This window comes from Garra rufa, chromosome 1, assembly GCF_049309525.1.
Source record: "Garra rufa chromosome 1, GarRuf1.0, whole genome shotgun sequence".
NCBI lineage: Eukaryota > Metazoa > Chordata > Actinopteri > Cypriniformes > Cyprinidae > Garra > Garra rufa.
Window position 1 is genome coordinate 29,836,334 of NC_133361.1, and position 22,260 is coordinate 29,858,593.

General features: G+C 35.0%; 2 protein-coding genes across 2 annotated transcripts; both read left to right on the forward strand.

Annotated features, from left to right (window-relative positions):
• The first annotated feature begins 309 nt into the window (after window positions 1-309).
• Window positions 310-13,456, forward strand: LOC141285169 (uncharacterized). The gene is made up of 10 exons (XM_073818504.1): window positions 310-549; window positions 645-718; window positions 8,127-8,253; window positions 8,347-8,510; window positions 8,639-8,799; window positions 9,313-9,469; window positions 10,141-10,234; window positions 10,352-10,418; window positions 10,513-10,589; window positions 10,694-13,456. Exons 2-10 carry the CDS (start codon window positions 655-657, stop codon window positions 11,535-11,537), a joined length of 1,755 nt encoding a protein of 584 aa, XP_073674605.1. The 5' UTR covers window positions 310-549; window positions 645-654; the 3' UTR covers window positions 11,538-13,456.
• A 972-nt stretch (window positions 13,457-14,428) lies between these two features.
• Window positions 14,429-22,202, forward strand: LOC141300533 (uncharacterized). Its single transcript, XM_073830854.1, has 9 exons — window positions 14,429-14,642; window positions 17,239-17,359; window positions 17,453-17,613; window positions 17,736-17,915; window positions 19,479-19,670; window positions 19,763-19,856; window positions 19,938-20,004; window positions 20,085-20,170; window positions 20,271-22,202. The coding sequence occupies exons 1-9, from the start codon at window positions 14,459-14,461 to the stop codon at window positions 21,055-21,057; spliced, it is 1,872 nt and encodes a 623-aa protein (XP_073686955.1). The 5' UTR covers window positions 14,429-14,458; the 3' UTR covers window positions 21,058-22,202.
• The last annotated feature ends 58 nt before the right edge of the window (window positions 22,203-22,260 follow it).

Genomic DNA, 22,260 nt, shown 5'->3' on the forward strand with positions numbered 1-22,260 from the left:
CTGTTTCAGATTGACGTGGGCTACTCATTTTGACATCTGTAAACTAAAATAAGCAGAGGAATTGAAACTGCATAAAAGGTTTCCGTGAAACGCAATCTCATTTTGCGCTTGCTTTTGCGAGCCTTGCATAATGATTTCCTTTGCATTTGGCTGTCTCATACTTAGCACTTTAACGAAGACTTATCTTGCTTGTTTATCTCTGACGTGTGCTTGGTTGTTTTTCCGTGGAATTTTGCTGTGGCGATAGGGCAGGCTATATCTATGGGCTAAAGATCAGTGTGCGCGCACGTCTGTCGGGAACAGCGCAGACTCGAGCAGAACGGGAATCAGTCAGGGGAACGACTGCGTGTCTTCCAGGAAAGTTCGATACGCCCTTTTAGGCGAATTCCATTTTGCGAATAGGGAAGCATATGTTCATATGCTGCTTCCTTTGCTTTGTGACTGAATTTAACCGTGTTTTATTTGCCTAGTGGTTAGTAAACTCGGTTTCTTTTGCTTTTATGTTTTTGTGCGGAAGAGGCAACGTACTGTAAAAAAAACAGTCAAAAGGTATGAGAACTCAACATTATTATGTTTGACTTATAGTTAACATTTGCCTATATGATTGTTTGAAGATGTATAAGGTGATATTTGTGTTTTTATAGGACGTACAGGATGTTTTCCACATGTTTTAAGTGTCAGATCATCCTCACATTCATCTGCCACGCATTTGGTTACGGTAATCGTTCGTTTTGCTAAGTTTTTTTCTCTGTTCGCTTAGATATAACTATATATACTTATATGCTAATGTCAGTCTCACAACTGTGTCAAATGTAGCTCTACACACGGTCATTTTTGTAGCTTCAACAGAAGTAGGCTACCATGAAAAGTGTTACGAACTTTCCCATCGACTAGTTTTTATTCAGCTGTTTGCTAAATTATTTATTTAAACGTGTTGATGAAAAGCATATGTTAAATGTTTAACAAATTAAACAAGAACGTGCTGTTTTACACGACGCCAGTTCTGTAAATTTTCTACTTTTACTTTAATTTTTTTTACTGCGGTCACACCATTTGCGCTTCGTAAAAGTTCGGTCACGCCATCTCCGCTTAAATTTATATTGCACACCTATATAGATATTTTTATACGGCGCATTTCATGCTATTCAACTACTTTGAAGAACTACATATCAAAGTCAGGACCAATGCTATTAACAATCTCTTTATCTCCATCTCCCAAATAAAAATACTACTAATCTGACATGCGCAAAAGAATATAAAAATATGAAATCAAATTGTTTTCTGAAAACTCCAACAGATTATTGTTCTTCATCTCCCCAAGTACCTCTGTGCGGATTTTCTAATTGTTTTACTGTATCATTTTTAAATAATTTCATACCAAAGTCGACAAATGCTATTTACATTGCTGTATAGACATGAAAAAAACAACAACATAAAAATATAAAATCAAATTGTTTTCTAAAAACTCCAACAGATTATTGTTCTGCATGTCCCCATGTAGCTCTGTGGTGATTTTCAAGTTGTTTTACTGTATGATTTTTTAATAATTTCATACCAAAGTAAAGACAAATGCTATTTACATTGCTTTATGGACAAAAAAATAAAAATAAAAATATGAAATCAAATTGTTTTTTGAAAACTCCAACAGATTATTGTTCTTTATCTCCCCATGTACCTCTGTGGTGATTTTCAAGTTGTTTTACTGTTTCATTTTTTAATAATTTCATACCAAAATTCGACAAATGCTATTTACATTGCTGTATAGACATTTTAAAAAAAAAAACATTAAAATATAAAATCAAATAGTTTTCTGCTAATTCCTCCATAATCTTGTTCTTCATCTCCCCATGTACCTCTGTGGTGATTTTCATGCTGTTTTACAGTATCATTTTTTAATAATTTCATACCAAAGTGAAGACAAATGCGATTTATATTCTTGTATAGACATTTTAAAATTTCATTAAAAAATAAAATAAAATAGTTTTTTGAAAACTCCAACAGATTATTGGGTAACACTTTACAATAAGGGTCATTATTTAAACATTAGTTAATGTATTAACTAACATGAACTAACCATGAACAATACATTTGTTACTGTATTTACTAATCTTTATTAACATTAGTTAACGGAAATACAGTTGTTCATTGTTTGTTCATGTTAGTTCACACTGCATTAACTAATGTTAACAAAATTTTAATAATGTATTAGTAAATGTTGAAATTAACATTAACAAAGATTAATAAATGCTGTATAAGTCCAGTTCATTATTAGTTCATGTTAACTAATATGGTTATCTAATGTTAACTAATGAACCTTATTGTAAAGTGTTACCGATTATTGTTCCACATCTCCCCATGTACCTCTGTGGTGATTTTCATGCTGTTTTACTGTAAAAAATTTTAATAATTTCGTACTAAAGTCAAGACAAATGCTATTTATATTCTTGTATAGACATTTTAAAATTTCATAAAAAATATAAAATCAAATTGTTTTCTGAAAACTCCAACAGATTATTGTTCTGCATGTCCCCATGTACCTCTGTGGTGATTTTCGTGCTGTTTTACTGTTGCATTTTTTAATAATTTCATACCAAAGTCAAGACAAATGCTAATTACATTGCTGTATAGACATAAAGAAAGTCATAAAAACATGAAATCAAATTGTTTACTGCAAATTCCTCCATAATCTTGTTCTGCATGTCCCCAATTACCACTGTGGTGATTTTCAAGTTGTTTTACAGTAACAATTTCTAATAATGCTATACTAAAGTCAAGACAAATGCTATTTATATTCTTGTATAGACATTTTAAAATTTCATTAAAAAATAGAATAAAATTGTTTTCTGAAAACTCCAAAAGATTATTGTTCTGCATCTCCCCAAGTACCACTGACATAATTTTCATGTTGTTTTACTGTAACATTTTTTAATAATTTCATACCAGAATCAAGACAAAAGCTATTTACATTGCTGTATAGAAGTAAAACAAAATCATAAAAATGTGGAATCAAATTGTTTTCTGAAAACTCCAACAGATTATTGTTCTTTATCTCCCCATGTACCTCTGTGGTGATTTTTATGCTGTTTTATTGTATTTTTTTTATAATTTCATACCAAAGTCGACAAATGCTATTTACATTGCTGTATAGACATAAAAAAAACATACAAATATAAAATCAAATTGTTTTCTGAAAACTTCAACAGATTATTGTTCTGCATGTCCCCAAGTACCACTGTTGTGATTTTCAAGTTGTTTTACTGTATAATTTTTAAATAATTCCACACTAAAGTCAAGACAAATCCTTTTATATTCTTGTATAGACATTTTAAAATTTCATAAAAATCTCAAATCAAATTGTTTTCTGAAAACTCCAACAGATTATTGTTCTACATCTCCTCAAGTACCACTGTGGTGATTTTCATTCAGTTTTACTGTATAATTTTTTAAATAATTCCTTACTAAAGTCAAGACAAATGCTAATTACATTGCTGTACATAAAAAAATCATAAAAATATGAAATCAAATTGTTTTCTGCAAATTCCTCCATAATCTTGTTCTGCATGTCCCCATGTACCACTGTGGTGATTTTCATGCTGTTTTACTGTAACATTTTTTAATAATTGCATACCAAAGTAAAGACAAATGTTATCTATTACCTCACTGTATCATATAATATAAAAATTATATTATATAATTATATAATATAAAAAATTGTTTTATATTTTATATATTTTTAATGTAAATAGCATTTGTCGACTTTGGTATGAAATTATAAAAAATGATACAGTAAAACAGCATACAAATCACTACAGAGGTACATGGGGAGATAAAGAACAATAATCTGTTGGAGTTTTCAGAAAACAATTTGATTTCATGTTTTTATGATTTTGTTTTATGTCTATAGAGCGATGTAAATAGCTTTTGTCTTGATTCTGGTATGAAATTATAAAAAAATGTTACAGTAAAACAACATGAAAATTAAAGCTGCGAGCAGCGATGAACGGGCCCTCGCACCTGGGCTCACCGCCGACCGGTGGCTTCAGGAAATCAGCAAACGGTGGGCAGTATGCTTTTAAAACAGTAAATATAGAAAAAATATGTCATAAGTCATTTAAATGTGCCAAACTTGCCGCTGCCAGATGGTGGCGCTATGCCTATAACTGATTATTGGCATGTAGATGTGTTCAGGCCATCACTATTATCAAACATATGAAGTTTGGTGCAGATTGACCTTGGTATGTTTGAGTTAGTGAAAGATATGATATATCCTGCTGCCAACAAGTGGCGCTATGATAATATCTGAATATTGGCCTTTAGGTGTCTTCAGGCCAGGACTCTTACCAAACCTGTGAATTTTGTGGCAGATCAGACATTTTATGGCTAAGTTATAACAACTCAATGAAAACTCAAGATCTTCACAATTTAACATCTCTAAGGCCTCAAGATCAGACTGACCAAATATAATGTTGATTTAATTAAATGCAATCAATGCAAGGACTTCAGATAATGCCAACTGTGAACCAATATGCAAAATTTTCCCTATACTCTGATGATGATGATGATAAGAACATGATTCATGATGATAACAAAATGTTATTATTGCTTGCTTTACGTCCACCACTTCTGCTTAAATGTCATTGTTACCTATCTGTACAAGTTTTGTGTGGATATTGCTTTGCTGGTGACTCCTCCTGTTACAAGGCATCACTCTTAAGCGCTACATAACTAAGAATCAATAAGGAAGACGGTGCCCAGTTGGCACATGCATTCACAGTAACCCTCTGCTAGTTTGGATTTTAAGTTTACAGAATTGAAAGGGTTAGACTTTAAAATCAACACACAGACACATACACACAAAATATAAAATGTTGCCATCCAGTTTCATTTGTTAAAATTAACTATATTAGTTAACATGACCAATAAATAAATAGCATTTATTAATGTTAATTAATATTAAGCTAAAAGAAGTATTCATATAGGCCCGGTTTCACAGACAGGGCTTAGACTAAGCCAGGATTAGCAGATAGTTCAATTAGGATATTTAAGTAATTTTTATAAACATGCTTAGAAAAAAAACATTACTGGTGTGCATCTTGAGACAAAACAAAGACAACGATATATTTTAAGATCAGTCAGTGCAAGTTTCTTTCAGTTCAAACAGCTCAGACTTACATTTTAGTCTAGGACTAGGCTTAAGCCTTGTCTGTGAAACCGGGCCATAAAGTTTATGTACTGTGTATTAACATGAACATGAACACAGTTCATGTGGGTGTACAGCAATACACAATAAAGTGCTCTATAAATGCTTCATTCTTTCAAAATATCTTTAAAAATCAAGTTGAGTATTTTAACGGGGTGATACATATATATATATATATATATATATATATAACTGATCTTAAAATTATGGTTTTCAGATGTTTTGAAGAGATAACAGTAACGTTTGTTTTGTTGTCAAAGTTTGTCTTAATTTTTTATTATTATTATTTTATATTCAATAAATAACACTATGTAAATATTGTCTATCAATGAAGATAAATTGATCATGCTAAAAAGTTGTATTTTTTTAAATCTTTTGCTATGTGACTGAATAGGACAAGTTCACGGTACAGTTAAGTAAAAAATAAATAAAAAACAACAACTGCAAAATACGAACAATGAAAGACTTAGTGACCCTTTATATTTTCTCAAAATATCAGACTCTCAAAGATCAGACATATTTATGTAATTACAATACATATGTGCATTTTTTGTTCAAAGATGGTCTGTAGGATGGCTCTCTACTCTGTCACCCTCTCTGCCTCTCACCCCTCCCCCCTGCAATAATGAGCTTCTCTGTGCCTGACTGAACGCACACACATACTGTAGAGACATTCACCAGAGTGACAGCAGGTTTCTGAGTTATTTTTTTAATTTTCTTTAATTCATTGAAGCTTGTATAAAATTTATATTTCCAGCACTTGCTCAGAATGATTAGATCTCTGTGTGAAAAAAGTTTTAAAGAGTTTGGATGCTGCACTTTAAAGATATAAAAAATTAGGGTTATGTTTTTTACTACATCTTTAAAAAATCACCACGTCAACACCGTTCAAGATATCCAAAATCTGCTCGCAATTTAACATCTTCAGAATCTTCTCTTCATGTTAAAAAAGTTTGGTGTGAACAGCTGGTTGTTCTTAGGAGTAGTGTGAATTTGTTTACTACCTGATTTTTCAAAAAATCCACCTTCAAATCAAAATAGCCGGCTTTCTGTTGGTCTTAGCTAATGAGTTTGATTTAGAAAGTTGTCCAGATTGATGAGAACAATATATGTACAGAGTTTGGTGACTGTAGGAAAAACTAACCCCCCAACTTTTGTCAAAAGATGGCGCTATAGAGTGCCTGCTCCACGCCCATTTATGACCTTTTGCCAGTGTCTAACTATCATTAATATTGATGTGTGTGTTGAGTTTCATGAAATTCTAAGCATGTTATCTGCCTCGAAAAGACAGGAATGTAATTTTAAAGTTTGACACGTTGCCATGGCAACAGCATTTGATTTATCATCGACCCCTTTACATATTCTTATTGGCCGTGTTTTGACATGATTTTGATGAAGTTTAAAGAAAATCGATTAAAATTAAGAGGCTGATATCAAAGCATTTTGAAAATGACACGTTTCCTGCTGCCAGTTGGTGGCGCTATAACTTTGACTCATAATAGTCACATTTATGGAATCGGCATCATACAAGGAACAAACTGGTGAAGTTTCATCAGAATCAGGCAATGTGTGCAACAGTTATTAGACACTTCCTGTTTCTCATTTCTCGCCATAACTTTGTCGCCTTGCCACGGCCAAACCGTTCGAGATATCAAAAATCTCCTCGCAATTTAGCGTCCCCAATGTCTTGAGATCATGCTGACCGAGTTTGGTGACAATCCCATGGAATTCCTGGGAGGAGTACGTTAAATTCCAGAGCATGCGCTTTTTAAACAGCCCTAAATATCTCACTTCCTGTTGCGTGGAGCCCATGACATAGAGTACAAAAGTTGTTCAGCTCGATGAGTTCTATATGTGTACCGAGTTTCATATCAATACGCGCAAGTATGTGTGCGCAGTACATCAAGTTTTCAAACTGTGTTCCAGGGGGCGCTGTAGAGGCCCTGAACCACGCCCGGGTCCCAGCCTCTGTGGCGTCCGGACGACGGCAGATTCCGACGTGTGTGCAAATTTTCAAGAGTTTTTGAGTATGTTAAGGCCCCCAAAAGTGCCCCAACGGTTGAAAAAAAAAAAAAAAAAAAATAAGAATCCTTAGAAGAACAATAGGGCCTTCGCCCTTTTGGGCTCGGGCCATAATTATATCAGTGGTAGGCTACTTGGGGAGATGCAGAACAATAATCTTTTGGAGTTTTCAGAAAACAATTTGATTTTATTTTTTAATGAAATTTTAAAATGTCTATACAAGAATATAAATAGCATTTGTCTTGACTTTAGTATGAAATATTAAAAAGTGATACAGTAAAACAGCATGAAAATCACCACAGGGGTACTTGGGGACATGCAGAACAAGATTATGGAGGAATTTGCAGAAAACAATTTCATTTCATATTTTTATTTTTATTTTTTGTCCATTAAGCAGTGTAAATAGCATTTGTCTTTACTTTGGTATGAAATTATTAAAAAATGATACAGTAAAACAACTTGACAATCACCACAGAGCTACATGGGGACATGCAGAACAATAATCTGTTGGAGTTTTCAGAAAACAATTTGATTTCATATTTTTATATTCTTTTGCGCATGTCAGATTAATAGTATTTTTATTTGAGATATGGAGATAAAGAGAATGTTAATAGCATTGGTCCTGACTTTGATATGCAGTTCTTCAAAGTAGTTGAATAGCATGAAATGCGCCGTGTCAGGTCGGAAGTGTTTGTTACCGTAAACATCTATATAGGTGCGCAATAGAAATTTAAGCGGAGATGGCGTGACCGCACTTTTACGAAGCGCAGATGGTGTGATTTTTCAGGTAACTCCTATTTACTGTGTTTTGCTGGAACAACTACTTTTATTTTTATAAAACAACTATTTACTTTGGTCATGCATGATATAGTTTTAACTTTTTGATTTTAAATCTAATCTCTAGAGCCCATAAAGGAAGACTTGAAGTGTTTTAATGACTATGAGACAGAAATGCAATGCAGTCTCTCCACTGAGCGTCTCAAAAGCTGCTCTGGATACAAACTCGACATCACACGTCCTGAATTCCATACGTGAGTGTTTGTACAAGCCTGTAGTTTCTCTGTAACTAAATGTTTTGCTGTTTATTTAGCAATCGGTTGACATGTATATCTTTCATATTGCAGGTTTAAAAAGTTTACATGCGTCTTTGAGAGAAGTCCTCACAGTGACAGCTGTGAGTGCAAAATTAAAGTGCAAGGGTTTGTTATAACCGAGACCTTCGCTATTACACTTCTGGAAGGGACAAATATTTTATTAAACCAAAAATCCATGCAGACCGAAGAGTTCAGTGAGTATAAATGTTGTCTGTAAATTCTTGTTAACATTTTTACTTAAAATTTAGTGGATAAAGTAGGAAATTACAATTTTAAACAGTTTCTTATGACTTATTTGACACCGGTTTTCCCTTTTTTGTAGTCAAACCGAAAACTCCAGTCTTAACAGTGCAAAAGAATGAAAATGGAAATTTTAAAGTAACTTGGGATGACCAGTATGAAAAATATGGTTCGGTAGGAAGAAATTTTCTGGAAGATTTGAAAATAAATCTGACCTACGGCATCAAAGGAGGACGTCAAAATGTAAGGAAGATGATATATGAATTTTATGTACCCTATTTACACATATGTGACCCTGGACCACAAAACCAGTCATAAGCGTCATTTTTTTTAAATTGAGTTTTATACATCATAATTAAGCTGAATAAGTTGTATAAATAATTTATGTATTATTTGGGCAATGGACAATATTTGGCTGATATACAGCTATTTGAAAATCTGAAATCTGAGGGTGCAAAAAAAAAAAATCAATAAAACTGCTTTTAAAGTTGTCCAAATTAAGTTCATAGCAAAGCATATTACTTATCAAAAATTAAGTTTCGATATATTTACACAAGGAAATGTACTAAATATCTTCATGGAACATCTTAATATCCTAATGATTTTTGGCATAAAAGAAAAATGTATAATTTTGACACACACAATGTATTGTTGGCTTTTGCTACAAATATACCTGTTCTACTTAAGACTGGTTTTGTGATCCAGGGTCACATATAGATGTATGATCAGAACTAAAATTAAATATCGTTCATACAGATAACCAGGACGGAATCAAACACAGCAGGATCCTTTGAGATTGTGGCTAAAAATCTCCAGCCAAATACCAACTACATTCTGACAGCAACAATGAGCACTGGCTATAATGATCATACGATATCTAGTGACCAGAGCACACCAGTTGAGTTCATCACATGTAAGTCTATATATATATTTGTCTTAAAATCATTAGCGCGTGTGTATAAAAAGAATAGTTCATCCAAAAATGAAAATTCTGTCATTAATTACTCACAAGACATTTATCTTCGAAACACAAATTAAGATATTTTTGATAAAGTCCAGAAGCTTTCTGACCCTGCATAGACAGCAAGGGTCCTACCACGGTCATGGCACAGAAATGCAGTAAGGACATTGTTAAAACGGTCCGTGGTTCAACCGTAATTTTACAAAGCTACAAGAATACTTTTTATGCTCAAACAAAGCAAATATAAAGTTTTTATTTAACAATTCTTCTCCGCATGTATCGTGATGCTGTCCATAATGGTGCTAGTGTGATGCAGAGGAGAAGATTTGTTGAATAAAGTCGTCATTTATGTTTTCTTCACACACAAAAAGTATTGTTGTAGCTTCATAAAACTACAGCACTGATGTTACTCTGCCTATTTTATCCATGTCCTTACTATCTTTCTGGGCCTAGTTGCATTGCTGTCAATGCAGGGTCAGAAAGCTCTCGGATTTCATCTAAAATATGAAATGAATGAATGAATGAAGGTCTTATGGTTTGAAACAACATGAGGGTGAGTTATTAATGACACAATTGTCATACCTTTAATAGCGTTAAATAATCCTGGTCAATATGTTTTACAGCCTCATCCCCAAATGAAACAGCTAAAATGCTGATTCCACTTCTCTGTGTTGGTTTAATCATCATCATTTCGATTATCTTCATCTGTGTTTTAAGGTGAGTTCTCTGATTTGTGTTTTTTTAATCATTCAATAACAAAACTTGTTATATTTTATATAAATATATGCATCCTTGACCAATTTATTTCTGACACACTTTACTTCTCCATTACAGAATGAAGACGAATTGGTGGGACAAAATCTCCAAGCCAAAAATAGATATCACTCTTGGAGAGGAGAAGGTGGGATAAAGATCCTGCAAAAACCTTTAACAATGTTGATAGTTCATAATGTGGATCCAAATAAACCCCTTATTTTTTCTCTCATGTTTAATAGGGTCATATTTTGCCTCCATCTCTTATGAAGTTCTCTCCAATCCATGTAGAGAATCAAAAACAGGAGCAAAAGAAGCTGTATGTTCTTTTGTTTGTTTGTTCTTTTTCTTCAGAAACACATGATAGAATATTGTCATTCTAACTCTGATTAATAATGCTTCAATATGTTTGTCTTTCTATAGGATCTTAGCATCATCAGTAGATACAAACAATGAGAAAAGTTCCCACAGCGTTGAATCAGCGCCAGTGGATTATGGCCAGGCTTGCTCTGGCAGCCCAGAAGAGAACATCTTCACCATCAACATTGCGTCACGTGTGGAGCGTGCCTTGGATGAGGTGTTTAAATCACATCCAATCACAAACAAGTCACTGTTACCCTCCAACAATCAGGTTACTCCAATCGGGTCATATAATAGTGTTAACGTTATCAATTCCTCAAGGGAACGCAACCGTGCAAACCGAGATTCGGGCAATTGCTCCGACTCATCAGTTTTCAGCAATATGTCATATTTGGATTCATCCACTGATAATTCGTTATTCCTGGAGAAGCTGGGCAGCGATCATAACCGTCAATCCAACAAGAGGGAAGTTTCAGACTCAAGCGATAGCCAGTTTAACTCTCCCACTGTTGATACTCTAGAAGATGGATATCAGAGCTTCAACAGTGTTTCGGACAAGGGAAATGATGCAGATGTCTGTGCGAACCTTTCAGATGATGCTGAGGAGAAATGCTTCTTGAAAAATCTCATCACCAGCACAAATCCGCTATATCCTTCTCTGATTGTGCATGATGGCAGCGTCACACCAAGTGATGAAGGATATCAGGCTTCTCCAGGCTTAACGAAGAGCGCAGAAGGACAGTGGAGCATGAGCGTCAGCACTGAACAAGCACTTAAGGCATGTGGAGCTTTGAAATTCCCCCATAGCACCGGCCAAGACCCCACATCTGTGAATCAATGTTTTGGGACCTCTTCTTTGCATTTCCAACACGTTATTCAAATGGACAGTTCATATCAGTCTTTTTAGCTGTTCTCTAAAAAAAAAGATAAGTACATGCCTGAACCATTGAATGCATTTTTGCATGTCTACAGTTACCATGAATCATTCATTTGAAAACGTGGCACCAGGCAAACTTTGTTCAGACTCAGAGCCAAGGCCTTGAATTTAAGTCTTGCTAGCTTTTTCTACAAAGTCCCTTAAAGGGATACACCAAAGTGCTTTGAAACACGCAGTGTTATTCGTTGACGTATTTTCTACTGAAACAGGAAGACTGGGCTGGACATATCCAGCAGTCCCGCCCCAATAGCGTTTCATATATGTGACCCTGGACCACAAAACCAGTTCTTAACAATGCATATTACAAATCAAAAATTACATTTTGATATGTTTACAGTAGGAATTTTACAAAAAATCTTCATGGAACATGAACTTTACTTAATTTCTTAATGATTTTTGGCATAAAAGAAAAATCAAAAATTTTGACCCATGCAATGTATTTTTGGCTATTGCTACAAATATACCCCAGCGACTTAAGACTTTTTTGGTTTTGTGGTCCAGGGTCACATATATGCCAGCTTGGGCCAGAGCCGTTGAGCTGGGTAAAGCCGCATTTGACAGCATATAAAGCCGCAATCTTATCCATAAAATAGCATTCTGTGTAGAGTTCAAATGTGGCCGATATGTTTTGTGGTAATATGATCCGCTTCATGTTATCGTCCCTCTGGACCGTGCGAAACAAGACTTAATTTGCCACAATGGAAAGCATATTTACACTGTTTGAATCGTTCCCTATCCCCTATATAGTGCACTAAGTGCCATTCACCATACAGAAAATACAAATTCTATGAACAAGTGACCAGTTTCAGCCACAGCTTCAGCCTCTATTTGTAGTGTAGGGGGTGGGACGATTCGGAAATCGCTAAGTTAGAGATTGTGAGTTTTGAATGCTTATATCTTCTAAATGTGAACTTTGTCATTGTTTTGGAGCACACTCGCTTATAGATAACCCTAAGGCAAACATATTCATACTAAAAGCCGAAAAACTTAAACTTCTTTGATTTCATGGGGACTTTAAAATTAGCGCATGCTATCCCAGATGACTTTGTTTCTTCTGTGGAACACAAACGGCTTTTTAGAAGATTAATGCATTTTAGTGAGTCTATATAATGCGAGCGTTTGTTAGCAAGTGATCAGGGAATAGCATTTTTAAGTGCAGTATCGCTTTAAATGCCTGTAGAGATTATATACAGTAACTATTCTTGTTATTCATACTTCTTATTACTCTATTTTGCACACAATGTCAATGAGTCAAATTTGCAAATGCAAATTGTAAAGGCATGATAACAAGACATCTTTGTTTAACTGTTCTGTTAAAACAAATAATGGGTGTGTTTGCACAAGACAACTGATGTCTTTAGTGCAATGAGTATTTTCTGTGGAAATGTTAAGAAACCTTGTTTAGTAACTAAAGCCAGGTTTCTTTAAACAATAAGGGGTTGTACAGTGACTGTAGGAAGTCATTATTTTTCTTGTATTATGTTACATTTGGCATTATTACAGAGTCTATACTTGCTGTGTCAGTCTGTAAATTGAACTTTGTTGTATTTTATAGTGTATAGTTTTATTGATACTTTTTTGTATGTATGATACATTTAGATATAGATGACACTGTTATGCTTTGTTTTGCCATCATGAAATGTACAATGGCTTACTCTTCAAAGACTTGGTCAGTTCATAGACAGTTATCACTGTCAGCCTGTGTACAGTAACTGCTCTCAAACAAATGACTGGTACGTGTGAAACATTTCATTATTTTTGTATGCAATCTCTTGTTCCGCCTACACTAGTATTCTATAAAAAACCAAAGCACTTCTCAATTAGAGCAATGTAAATACATGCCTTTGCTTCTACATTTCTTAAATAAAAACTCAGAATGTTGAAATAGATACAGCCGGAGTACTTCAGGGGAATTTCAAAACATGTTTTCACAGGGCTTTTGTTTTATGCTACCTGCCATGAACCAGGAAGCTAAATTGTTTTTCCATGGAAGGTGCGTCATACACTGAGGTACATGTTTAGACATTTACACTGTATAAATGTATGATGCTTCACACAAGCATGTCTGAACAAGGGACACAAGTGTTACTAGAATATAAATTATGTATAGCTTAACAATAGGCTATGAAAGCTAAAGTTTGAGAAGTATGTAACTATTGAAAGTTGTCTTGAGATAAAATATGATACATATTTGGCATAAATTTGTAGTTATGCAACAGCAAACTTGTAAATAGGCTAGTCAGTTATAGACAGCTAGCCCTGGAGGCGCTAAAAGGCGCTTTTTTATACATTCAGGTGTGGTTTACTCTTTCACTTCTGCTTTAGTATTAAATATCATAAGTAAGAAAATGTTTTCATAAGCAGTATTTATCGATTAGTGATTTGGATGATTGCAGCGCCATCTGATGGCCTGGGCGTTTACGTCAAGTTTAAAAACAGGCTCTTCAAGACATGATGACAACCTAAATGACATTTCTACTGGTTATATCGCAATTTTACACATCCGTGATATAATTTAGCCTTGTTTATTAGTCATATGGGACACTGAGGGAAATGTTTTCCCTTGCACATTCCACAGACTAGTAAGAACTTAGGCTAATCAGTTATAAGCTGTAAGGAGTATTCAAAAAAGTCAAAGTTTCTGTTTCATGTTCTTGCCTCATAATAGTTTAAACTATTATATGTTTGCTGTGGAAGTTTCTAAACGTGGGCGCGGAAGCACCAAAAGAGGCGTCAGTTCTGCTCCACCGATGAATAACTTGAAATACGGTCCGACATACTGCCAGATTTCATGACGCAACTGCGATTAAGGAAGTGTATTGTAGACTCTCATGATGAGTAGGGTTTAAACTGAACATTGACTGGCATTCTCTGTTTGACAGTGAAACCGTATGTTTAATTTAAGTATTCTTTCAGTAAACTGTTTACTTTGTGACAGGGCAACGAACTGTGCTTCAGGAGCACGATTCAGATACAGAGGGTATGAAAGATATTTCTACGAAAGGACGGACAAAATGTTTTCAACAGTTCTTCTGAGTCATATCGTCCTCACAATGTTCTGCCAGGCACTTCATGGTAAGCTTCACACTTTTATATAGAACAAACACAAAAAACAGTCTAACTCTAAAAACATAGCTTATGTAGGCTACACTACCAGTCAAAAGTTTTTGAACAGTACTGTTTTTAAAATTGGTCTCTTCTGCTCACCAAGCTTGGATTTATTTGATCCAAAGCACAGCAAAGACAATAAAGTTTGGGAATATTTTTACTGTTTAAAATAACTGCTTTCTATTTGATATATTGAATGTAATTTATTCCTGTTATTTCAAAGTTGAATTTTTAGCGTCATTACTCAGTCACATGATCCCTCAGAAATCATTCTAATATTCTGATTTGTTGCTCAAAAACATTTATCATTATTATTATGTTGGAAACAGGATTCTTTGATGAATTAAAAGTTCAGAAAAACACCATTTATGTCAAATAGAAATCTTTACATTATAAAATAGAAGTACTAATTTCTATCCTGAATGATAGCAACCCATTCTTTCATAATCATTTCTTGGAGTTTGTCAGAATTAGTGGGTTTTTGTTTGTCCACCCGCCTCTTGAGGATTGACCACAAGTTCTCAATGGGATTAAGATCTGGGGAGTTTCCAGGCCATGGACCCAAAATTTCAACGTTTTGGTCCCCGAGCCACTTAGTTATCACTTTTGCCTTATGGCACGGTGCTCCATCGTGCTGGAAAATGCGTTGTTCTTCACCAAACTGTTGTTGGATTGTTGGAAGAAGTTGCTGTTGGAGGGTGTTTTGGTACCATTCTTTATTCATGGCTGTGTTTTTGGTCTTGGATGAGAAGCAACCCCACACATGAATGGTCTCAGGATGCTTTACTGTTGGCATGACACAGGACTGATGGTAGCGCTCACCTTTTCTTCTCCAGACAAGCCTTTTTCCAGATGCCCCAATCAATCGGAAAGAGGCTTCATCAGAGAATATGACTTTGCCCCAGTCCTCAGCAGTCCATTCGCCATACTTTTTGCAGAAGATCAATCTGTCCCTGATGTTTATTTTTGGAGAGAAGTGGCTTCTTTACTGTCCTTCTTGACACCAGGCCATCTTCCAAAAGTCTTGTCCTCACTGTGTGTCCAGATGCGCTCACACCTGCCTGCTGCCATTCCTGAGCAAGCTCTGCACTGGTGGCACTCCGATCCCGCAGCTGAATCCTCTTTAGGAGATGATCCTGGCACTTGCTGGACTTTCTTGGACGCCCTGGAGCCTTCTTAACAAGAATTGAACCTCTTTCCTTGAAGTTCTTGATGATCCTATAAATTGTTGATTTAGGTGCAATCTTAGTAGCCACAATATCCTTGCCTGTGAAGCCATTTTTATGCAACGCAAAGATGGCTGCACGCGTTTCTTTGCAGGTCACCATGGTTAACAATGGAAGAACAATGATTTCAAGCATCACCCTCCTTTTAACATGTCAAGTCTGCCATTCTAACCCAATCAGCCTGACATAATGATCTCCAGCCTTGTGCTCGTCAACATTCTCACCTGAGTTAACAAGACGATTACTGAAATGATCTCAGCAGGTCCTTTAATGACAGCAATGAAATGCAGTGGAAAGTTTTTTTTTCGGGATTAAATAAATTTTCATGGCAAAGAAGGACTATGCAATTCATCTGATCACTCTTCATAACATTCTGGAGTATATGCAAATAGCTATAATAAAAACTTAAGCAGCAACCAATTTCCAGTATTTATGTAATTCTCAAAACTTTTGGCCACAACTGTACATTACAAAACTTTATATTTCAGATAAATGCTTATCTTTTAATCTTTCTATTCATCAAAGAATCCTGAAAAAAAGTACTCAACTATTTTATATATTGATGGTAATATTAATAATAAATGTTTCTTGAACAGCAAATCAGCATATTAGAATGATTTCTGAAGGATCATGTGACACTGAAGACGTAATGATGCAGAAAATGTAGCTTTTCTATTAAGGAATAAATTACATTTTAAAATATATTAAAATAGAAAGCAGTTATTTTAAATAGTAAAAAAATTTCACAATATTACTGTTTTTGCTGTATTTTGGATCAAATATATAGAGGCTTGGTGAGCAGAGGAGACTTAAAAAGCATTAAAAATCTATCCAAAAACTTTTGACTGGTAGTGTATGTCATGATTGTGTCAAATGTAACTTCATACACTGTTATTTTCTGTGTACACTCTTAAAAATAAAGGTGATTTAAAAGGTACTTTACAGTGATGCCATAGAAGAACCATTTTTGGTTCCACAAAGAACAATTTGGTCAAAGAAGAACCTTCTTTCGCCACAAAGAACCTTTTGTGAAACAGAATGGTTCTTCATGTCTTGATGTTTGTGCCACCCAATGATGAAAATCTTTTGAAATGTTATACATCAAATTAAGCGAGAAAACCTGATGATTCATAAAAATTCATTTAAAATCCATTAATATGATCACAAATTTCAATCTAGGCATGAATTGTTACTTGCTCTTCCTTAAAATTCTTTTTTTCACATGGATCCTTTATACTTTTTACATAGTATTAACCACTTGTACTTTTGCAAAGCAATTGCTGTAGTCATTTGATAGTGACAGTGATAGTGATTTCACCCAGTCTTTTATTTTTCAGTCAACGTAGAGGACTTGAAGTGTTTCAATGACTATGAGACAGAAATGCAATGCAGTCTCTCCACTGACCATCTCAAAATCTGCTCTGGATACAAGCTTAACATCACACATGACCTCAATATGTGAGTGTTTGTAAAGCCCTTAGTTCCTCCAATATTAAATGTATTTGCTGTTTATTTAGCAGTAAGTTGACATGAATATCTTTTAAACTGCAGGCTTGAAATGTATACATGCATCTTTGAGAGAAGTCCTCACAGTGACAAATGTGAGTGCAAAATTAAAATGCCAGGGTTTTTCACAAGACAGATGTTCAATACTACACTTCTGGAAGGAACAAATGTTTTAAGTAAAACATTAATGGTCACCCAAGACTTCAGTGAGTATAAATGCTGTCTATAATTATTGTTAATCCTTTTCTGTGAGATTTTTAGAATTTACATTCTTTTTTTTAATTTAAAAGTTTAATCCTACCCTATCATGCCTTTTTGTTTTCTGTAGTCAGACCGAAAACTCCAGTCTTAAATGTGCTGAAGACTGAAAATAGAAACTTTAATGTAAATTGGAATGACCAATATGACAAAAATGGTTTGGTACAAAGACAATTTTTAGAAAAATTGAGAATAGATCTGACCTACGGCATCAAAGGAGGAAATGAAAATGTAAGGAAGATGATATATAGCTAATATGAACCATATTAATGCATATAAAATATATATGTATGTATATGTATGTATGTAAGTATATATATGTGTATATATATATATATATATATATATATATATATATATATACACACACAGTCAAGCCCGAAATTATTCATACCCCTGGCAAATTCTGACTTTAAAGTTACTTTACTTTTTTTTTTGACCAGAAATGACACAGGCTTCTCCCAAAAGATAATAAGTCGATGTACAAGAGGCATCATTGTGGAAAAAAATATTTCTTAGCTTTTATTTATATTTGAACAAAAAGTGGCATGTCCAAAATGATTCATACCCTTCTCAATAATCAATAGAAAAGCCTTTTTTGGCTATTACAATCAAACGCTTCCTATAATTGCTGACAAGCTTTTTGCATGTCTCCACTGGTATTTTTGCCCATTCATCTTTAGCGATGAGCTCCAGCTCTTTCAGGTTGGAGGGTCTCCTTGCCATCACCCTGATCTTTAGCTCCCTCCACAGATTCTGAGTTGGATTTAAGTCAGGACTCTGGCTGAGCCACTGCAAAATGATGTTTTATCTGCTAACCATTTCTTCACCAATTTTGCTGTGTGTTTTGGGTCATTGTCATGCTGAAATGTCCACTGGTGCCCAAGGCCAAGACTGCCTGATGTTGTTGTTGAGAATTTTGATGTATTGCTCCTTTTTCATGCTGTTTACTGGGATTACGTTCCGTTTTCCACCGGCTGAAAAACACCCCCAAAACATTAGGTTCCCATTACCATGTTTGACAGTGGGGATGGTGTTCTTAGGGTTGAAGGCTTCTCCTTTTTTACGCCAAATGAAGGCTACATCATTGTGGCCAAACAATTAAATTTTTGTTTCATCTGACCATAAAACAGAAGTCCAGAAGTCTTCTTCTTTGTCTAGATGAGCATTCTGCCTTGAGATGTTGCCCAGATTTATTAGGATGGCCTTGGTGGTGATCCCTGGATTCTTCTTTACCTCTCTCACTATCCTCCTGGCCAGCACAGGTGTCACTTTTGGCTTCTGACCACGTCCTCTGAGATTTTTCACAGTGTGGAATGTCTTGTATTTTTTAATAATACTTTGCACGGTAGCCACTGGAACAAAACATTGCAAACATTTAGAAATGGTCTTATAGCCCTTTCCTGACTTGTGAGCAGCCACAATGCGCAGTCGCAGGTCCTCAGTGAGCTCCTTTGTCTTAGCCATGACTGTCCACAAACCAACAGCAGAGAGCTTCTGTTTTTCACCTGTTGAGTTGATTAAAACACCTGTTCCCAATGAATCAGGGTAATTAGGATGCTTTAGAACAGCTTGGACTATTTGGAATGGTATAGAACTTTGGATTTTCCCACAGACTGTGACAGTTTTTTTTGTTCAAATGTAAATAAAAGCTGAGAAATATTTTTTCCACAATGATGCCTCTTGTACATCGTCTTATTTTCTTTTGGGAGAAGCCTGTGTCATTTCCGGTCAAAAAAAAAACTTGCTGGTTGAATAAAAGTAACTTTAAGTCAGAATTTGCCAGGGGTATGAATAATTTCGGGCTTGACTGTATATGTGTATGTGTGTGCATGGATGTTCATACAGATAACCAGGACGGTACAGAACATAGCAGGATCCTTTGAGATTGTGGCTAAAAATCTCCAGCCAAATACCAACTACATTTTGACAGCAACAATGAGCACAGGCTATAATAATCATACGATATCTAGTGACCAGAGCACACCAGTTGAGTTCACCACATGTGAGTCTATCTATGTTGTCGCAAATTCATTATTGCATGTGTGTTAATAGTTTTTAATAATTCTGATTATCTACTGCATGTATGCTTTACAGCCTCATCCCCAAATGAAATAGCCAAAATGCTGATTCCACCTCTTTGTGTTGGTTTAATCATCATCATTTTGATTATCTTCATCTGCATTTTGAGGTGACATTTCTGTTTTGTGTTTTTCAATCATTTTTGGATCCTTGTCAAATTCAGTTAACACACTTTCCTTCATTATTACAGAATGAAGACGAATTGGTGGGACAAAATCTCCAAGCCAAAAATAGACGCCAGTCTTGAAGAGGAGAATGTGCGAGAAAATCAAATGTTTTAATATTTCGTCATAATGTGGATTCAAATTAACCTTTTATTTTTTCTCTCATTTAATAGGGTCATATTTTTCCTCCATCTCTAATGAAGTTTTCTCCAATTCATGTCGAGATTCAAACACTGGACCTTCAGGAGGAAAAGACATTGTATGTTCTTTTGTTCGTTTGTTCTTGTTCTTCAGAAACACATGACTAGCGTCATTCTAACTCTGATTAATAATGCTTCAAAATGTTTGTCTTTCTATAGGATCTCAGCATCATCAGTAGATACAAACAATGAGAAAAGTTCCCACAGAGTTGAATCAGCGCCAGTGGATGATGGCCAGGCTTGCTCTGGCAGCCCAGAAGAGAACATCTTCACCATCAACATTACGTCACGTGTGGAGCGTGCCTTGGATGAGGCGTTTAAATCACATCCAATCACAAACAAGTCACTGTTACCCTCCAACAATCAGGTTACTACAAGCAGGTCATATGAGAGGGTTAACGGTATCGGTTCCTCACAAGAACCCAATTGTGTGAACCAAGATTTGGCCAGTTGCTCCGGTCCATCAGTTTTCACTGATAATTCTTTCTTCCTGGAGAAGCTGATCGGTGATCATAACCGTCAGTCCAGCAAGAGGGAAGTTTCAGACTCGGATGCAAGCAATAGCCAGTTTAGCTCTCCCACTGTTGATACTCTGGAAGATGGATATCAGTCCTTCAACAGTGTTTTGAACAAGGGAAATGATGCAGATGTTTGTGTGAAACTTTTAAATGCTGGTAAGAAGTGCATCACCAGCACAAACCCACTCTCTCCTTCCTTGATTCTGCATGATGGCAGCATCACACCAAGTGATGAAGGATATCAGGCTTTTCAAAGCTTAACAAAAAGCACAAGCGTCAATATTGAACAAGTACTTAATGCACCTAAAGCTTTGAAATTTCCCCACAGCACAGGCCAAGACCCTACATCTGTGCAGTTAAGTTCTTGCGCCTCTTCTTTGCATTTCTCACCCGTTATTCAAATAGACAGTTCATATCAGTCTGTTTAGCTATGCTCTAAATGCAAATGCTAAGTACTTTTTTCGTTATCGGTACAGTTGTTTAATTTCAAGCAAACTGTTGAACAGTTTAGAGCTGCAGGAGGAATGAGAATCAGTTAAAGCTACAGTTGAAGTCAAAAGTTTACATACACATTGCAGAATGTGCAAAATGTTAATTGTTTTACCAAAATAAGAGGGATCATACAAAATGCATGTTATTTTTTTATTTAGTACTGACCTGAATAAGATATTTCACATAAAAGACCTTTACATATAGTCTACAAGAGAAAATAATAGTTGAATTTATAAAAATGACCCCGTTCAAAAGTTTACATACGCTTGATTCTTAATACTGTGTTGTTACCTGAATGACCCACACAGCTGAATGGTTTGAGATCCATCTTTTCACACTGAGGGACTCATATGCAACTATTACAGAAGGTTCAAACGCTTGAATTTGAAGATCAGGGTAAATGTACCTTATTTCGTATATAGGGAAACATGTAAGTATTTTCTGTAGGTTTTGAAGGGCAGTACTAAATTAAAAAAATATGATACTTAGGCAAAATAATTCTGTTCAAAAGTTTTCACCCTCTGGCATCATGTTTCCTTTTGAAGCATCAGTGAGTGTTTGAACCTTCTGTAATAGTTGAGTCCCTCTGGTGTCCTCAGTGTGAAAAAATGGATCTCAAAATCATACAGTCATTGGTGAAAAGAGTTCAAATACACAAAAATGCTAAAAAAAAAAATTAATTTGTGGGACCTGAAGGATTTTTCTGAAGAACAGCGGGCAGTTTAATTGTTCAGAACAAACAAGAGACTCATGAACAACTATCACTAAACAAAAAAACAAAAAACACACAGCTGTGGATCATTCAGGTAACAACACCATACTAAGAAGTGTTAAGTCAGGTGTATGTAAACTTTTGACCGGGGTCATTTTTATAAATTCAACTATTATTTATTTGTATGTTATATTTTACGTTTTTTGTTATTCAGGTCAGTACTAACTAAAAAATAACATGAATTTTGTATGATCCATCCTATTTTGGTAAAATAATTAACATTTTGCAGATTGTACAATGTTTATGTAAACTTTTTAAAATACTTTTACTAAAACTTTGTTTAGACTCCAAAACCTTGAATTTGAAAGTTACACTGTTTTTTTTGCTGTGGATACATTTTTGTTATAAATGTTTTATATTTTGGTTA

Excerpts from the sequence above, each read along its gene's own strand:
- LOC141285169 (XM_073818504.1), top strand. The coding sequence starts at position 655 with ATGTTTTCCACATGTTTTAAGTGTCAGATCATCCTCACATTCATCTGC. Across the intron at positions 719-8,126 it reads CTGCCACGCATTTGGTTACG|AGCCCATAAAGGAAGACTTG; the intron begins GTAATCGTTCGT and ends TCTAATCTCTAG. Across the intron at positions 9,470-10,140 it reads ACCAGTTGAGTTCATCACAT|CCTCATCCCCAAATGAAACA; the intron begins GTAAGTCTATAT and ends TATGTTTTACAG.
- LOC141300533 (XM_073830854.1), top strand. The coding sequence starts at position 14,459 with ATGTTTAATTTAAGTATTCTTTCAGTAAACTGTTTACTTTGTGACAGG. Across the intron at positions 19,671-19,762 it reads ACCAGTTGAGTTCACCACAT|CCTCATCCCCAAATGAAATA; the intron begins GTGAGTCTATCT and ends TATGCTTTACAG. Across the intron at positions 19,857-19,937 it reads ATCTTCATCTGCATTTTGAG|AATGAAGACGAATTGGTGGG; the intron begins GTGACATTTCTG and ends TCATTATTACAG.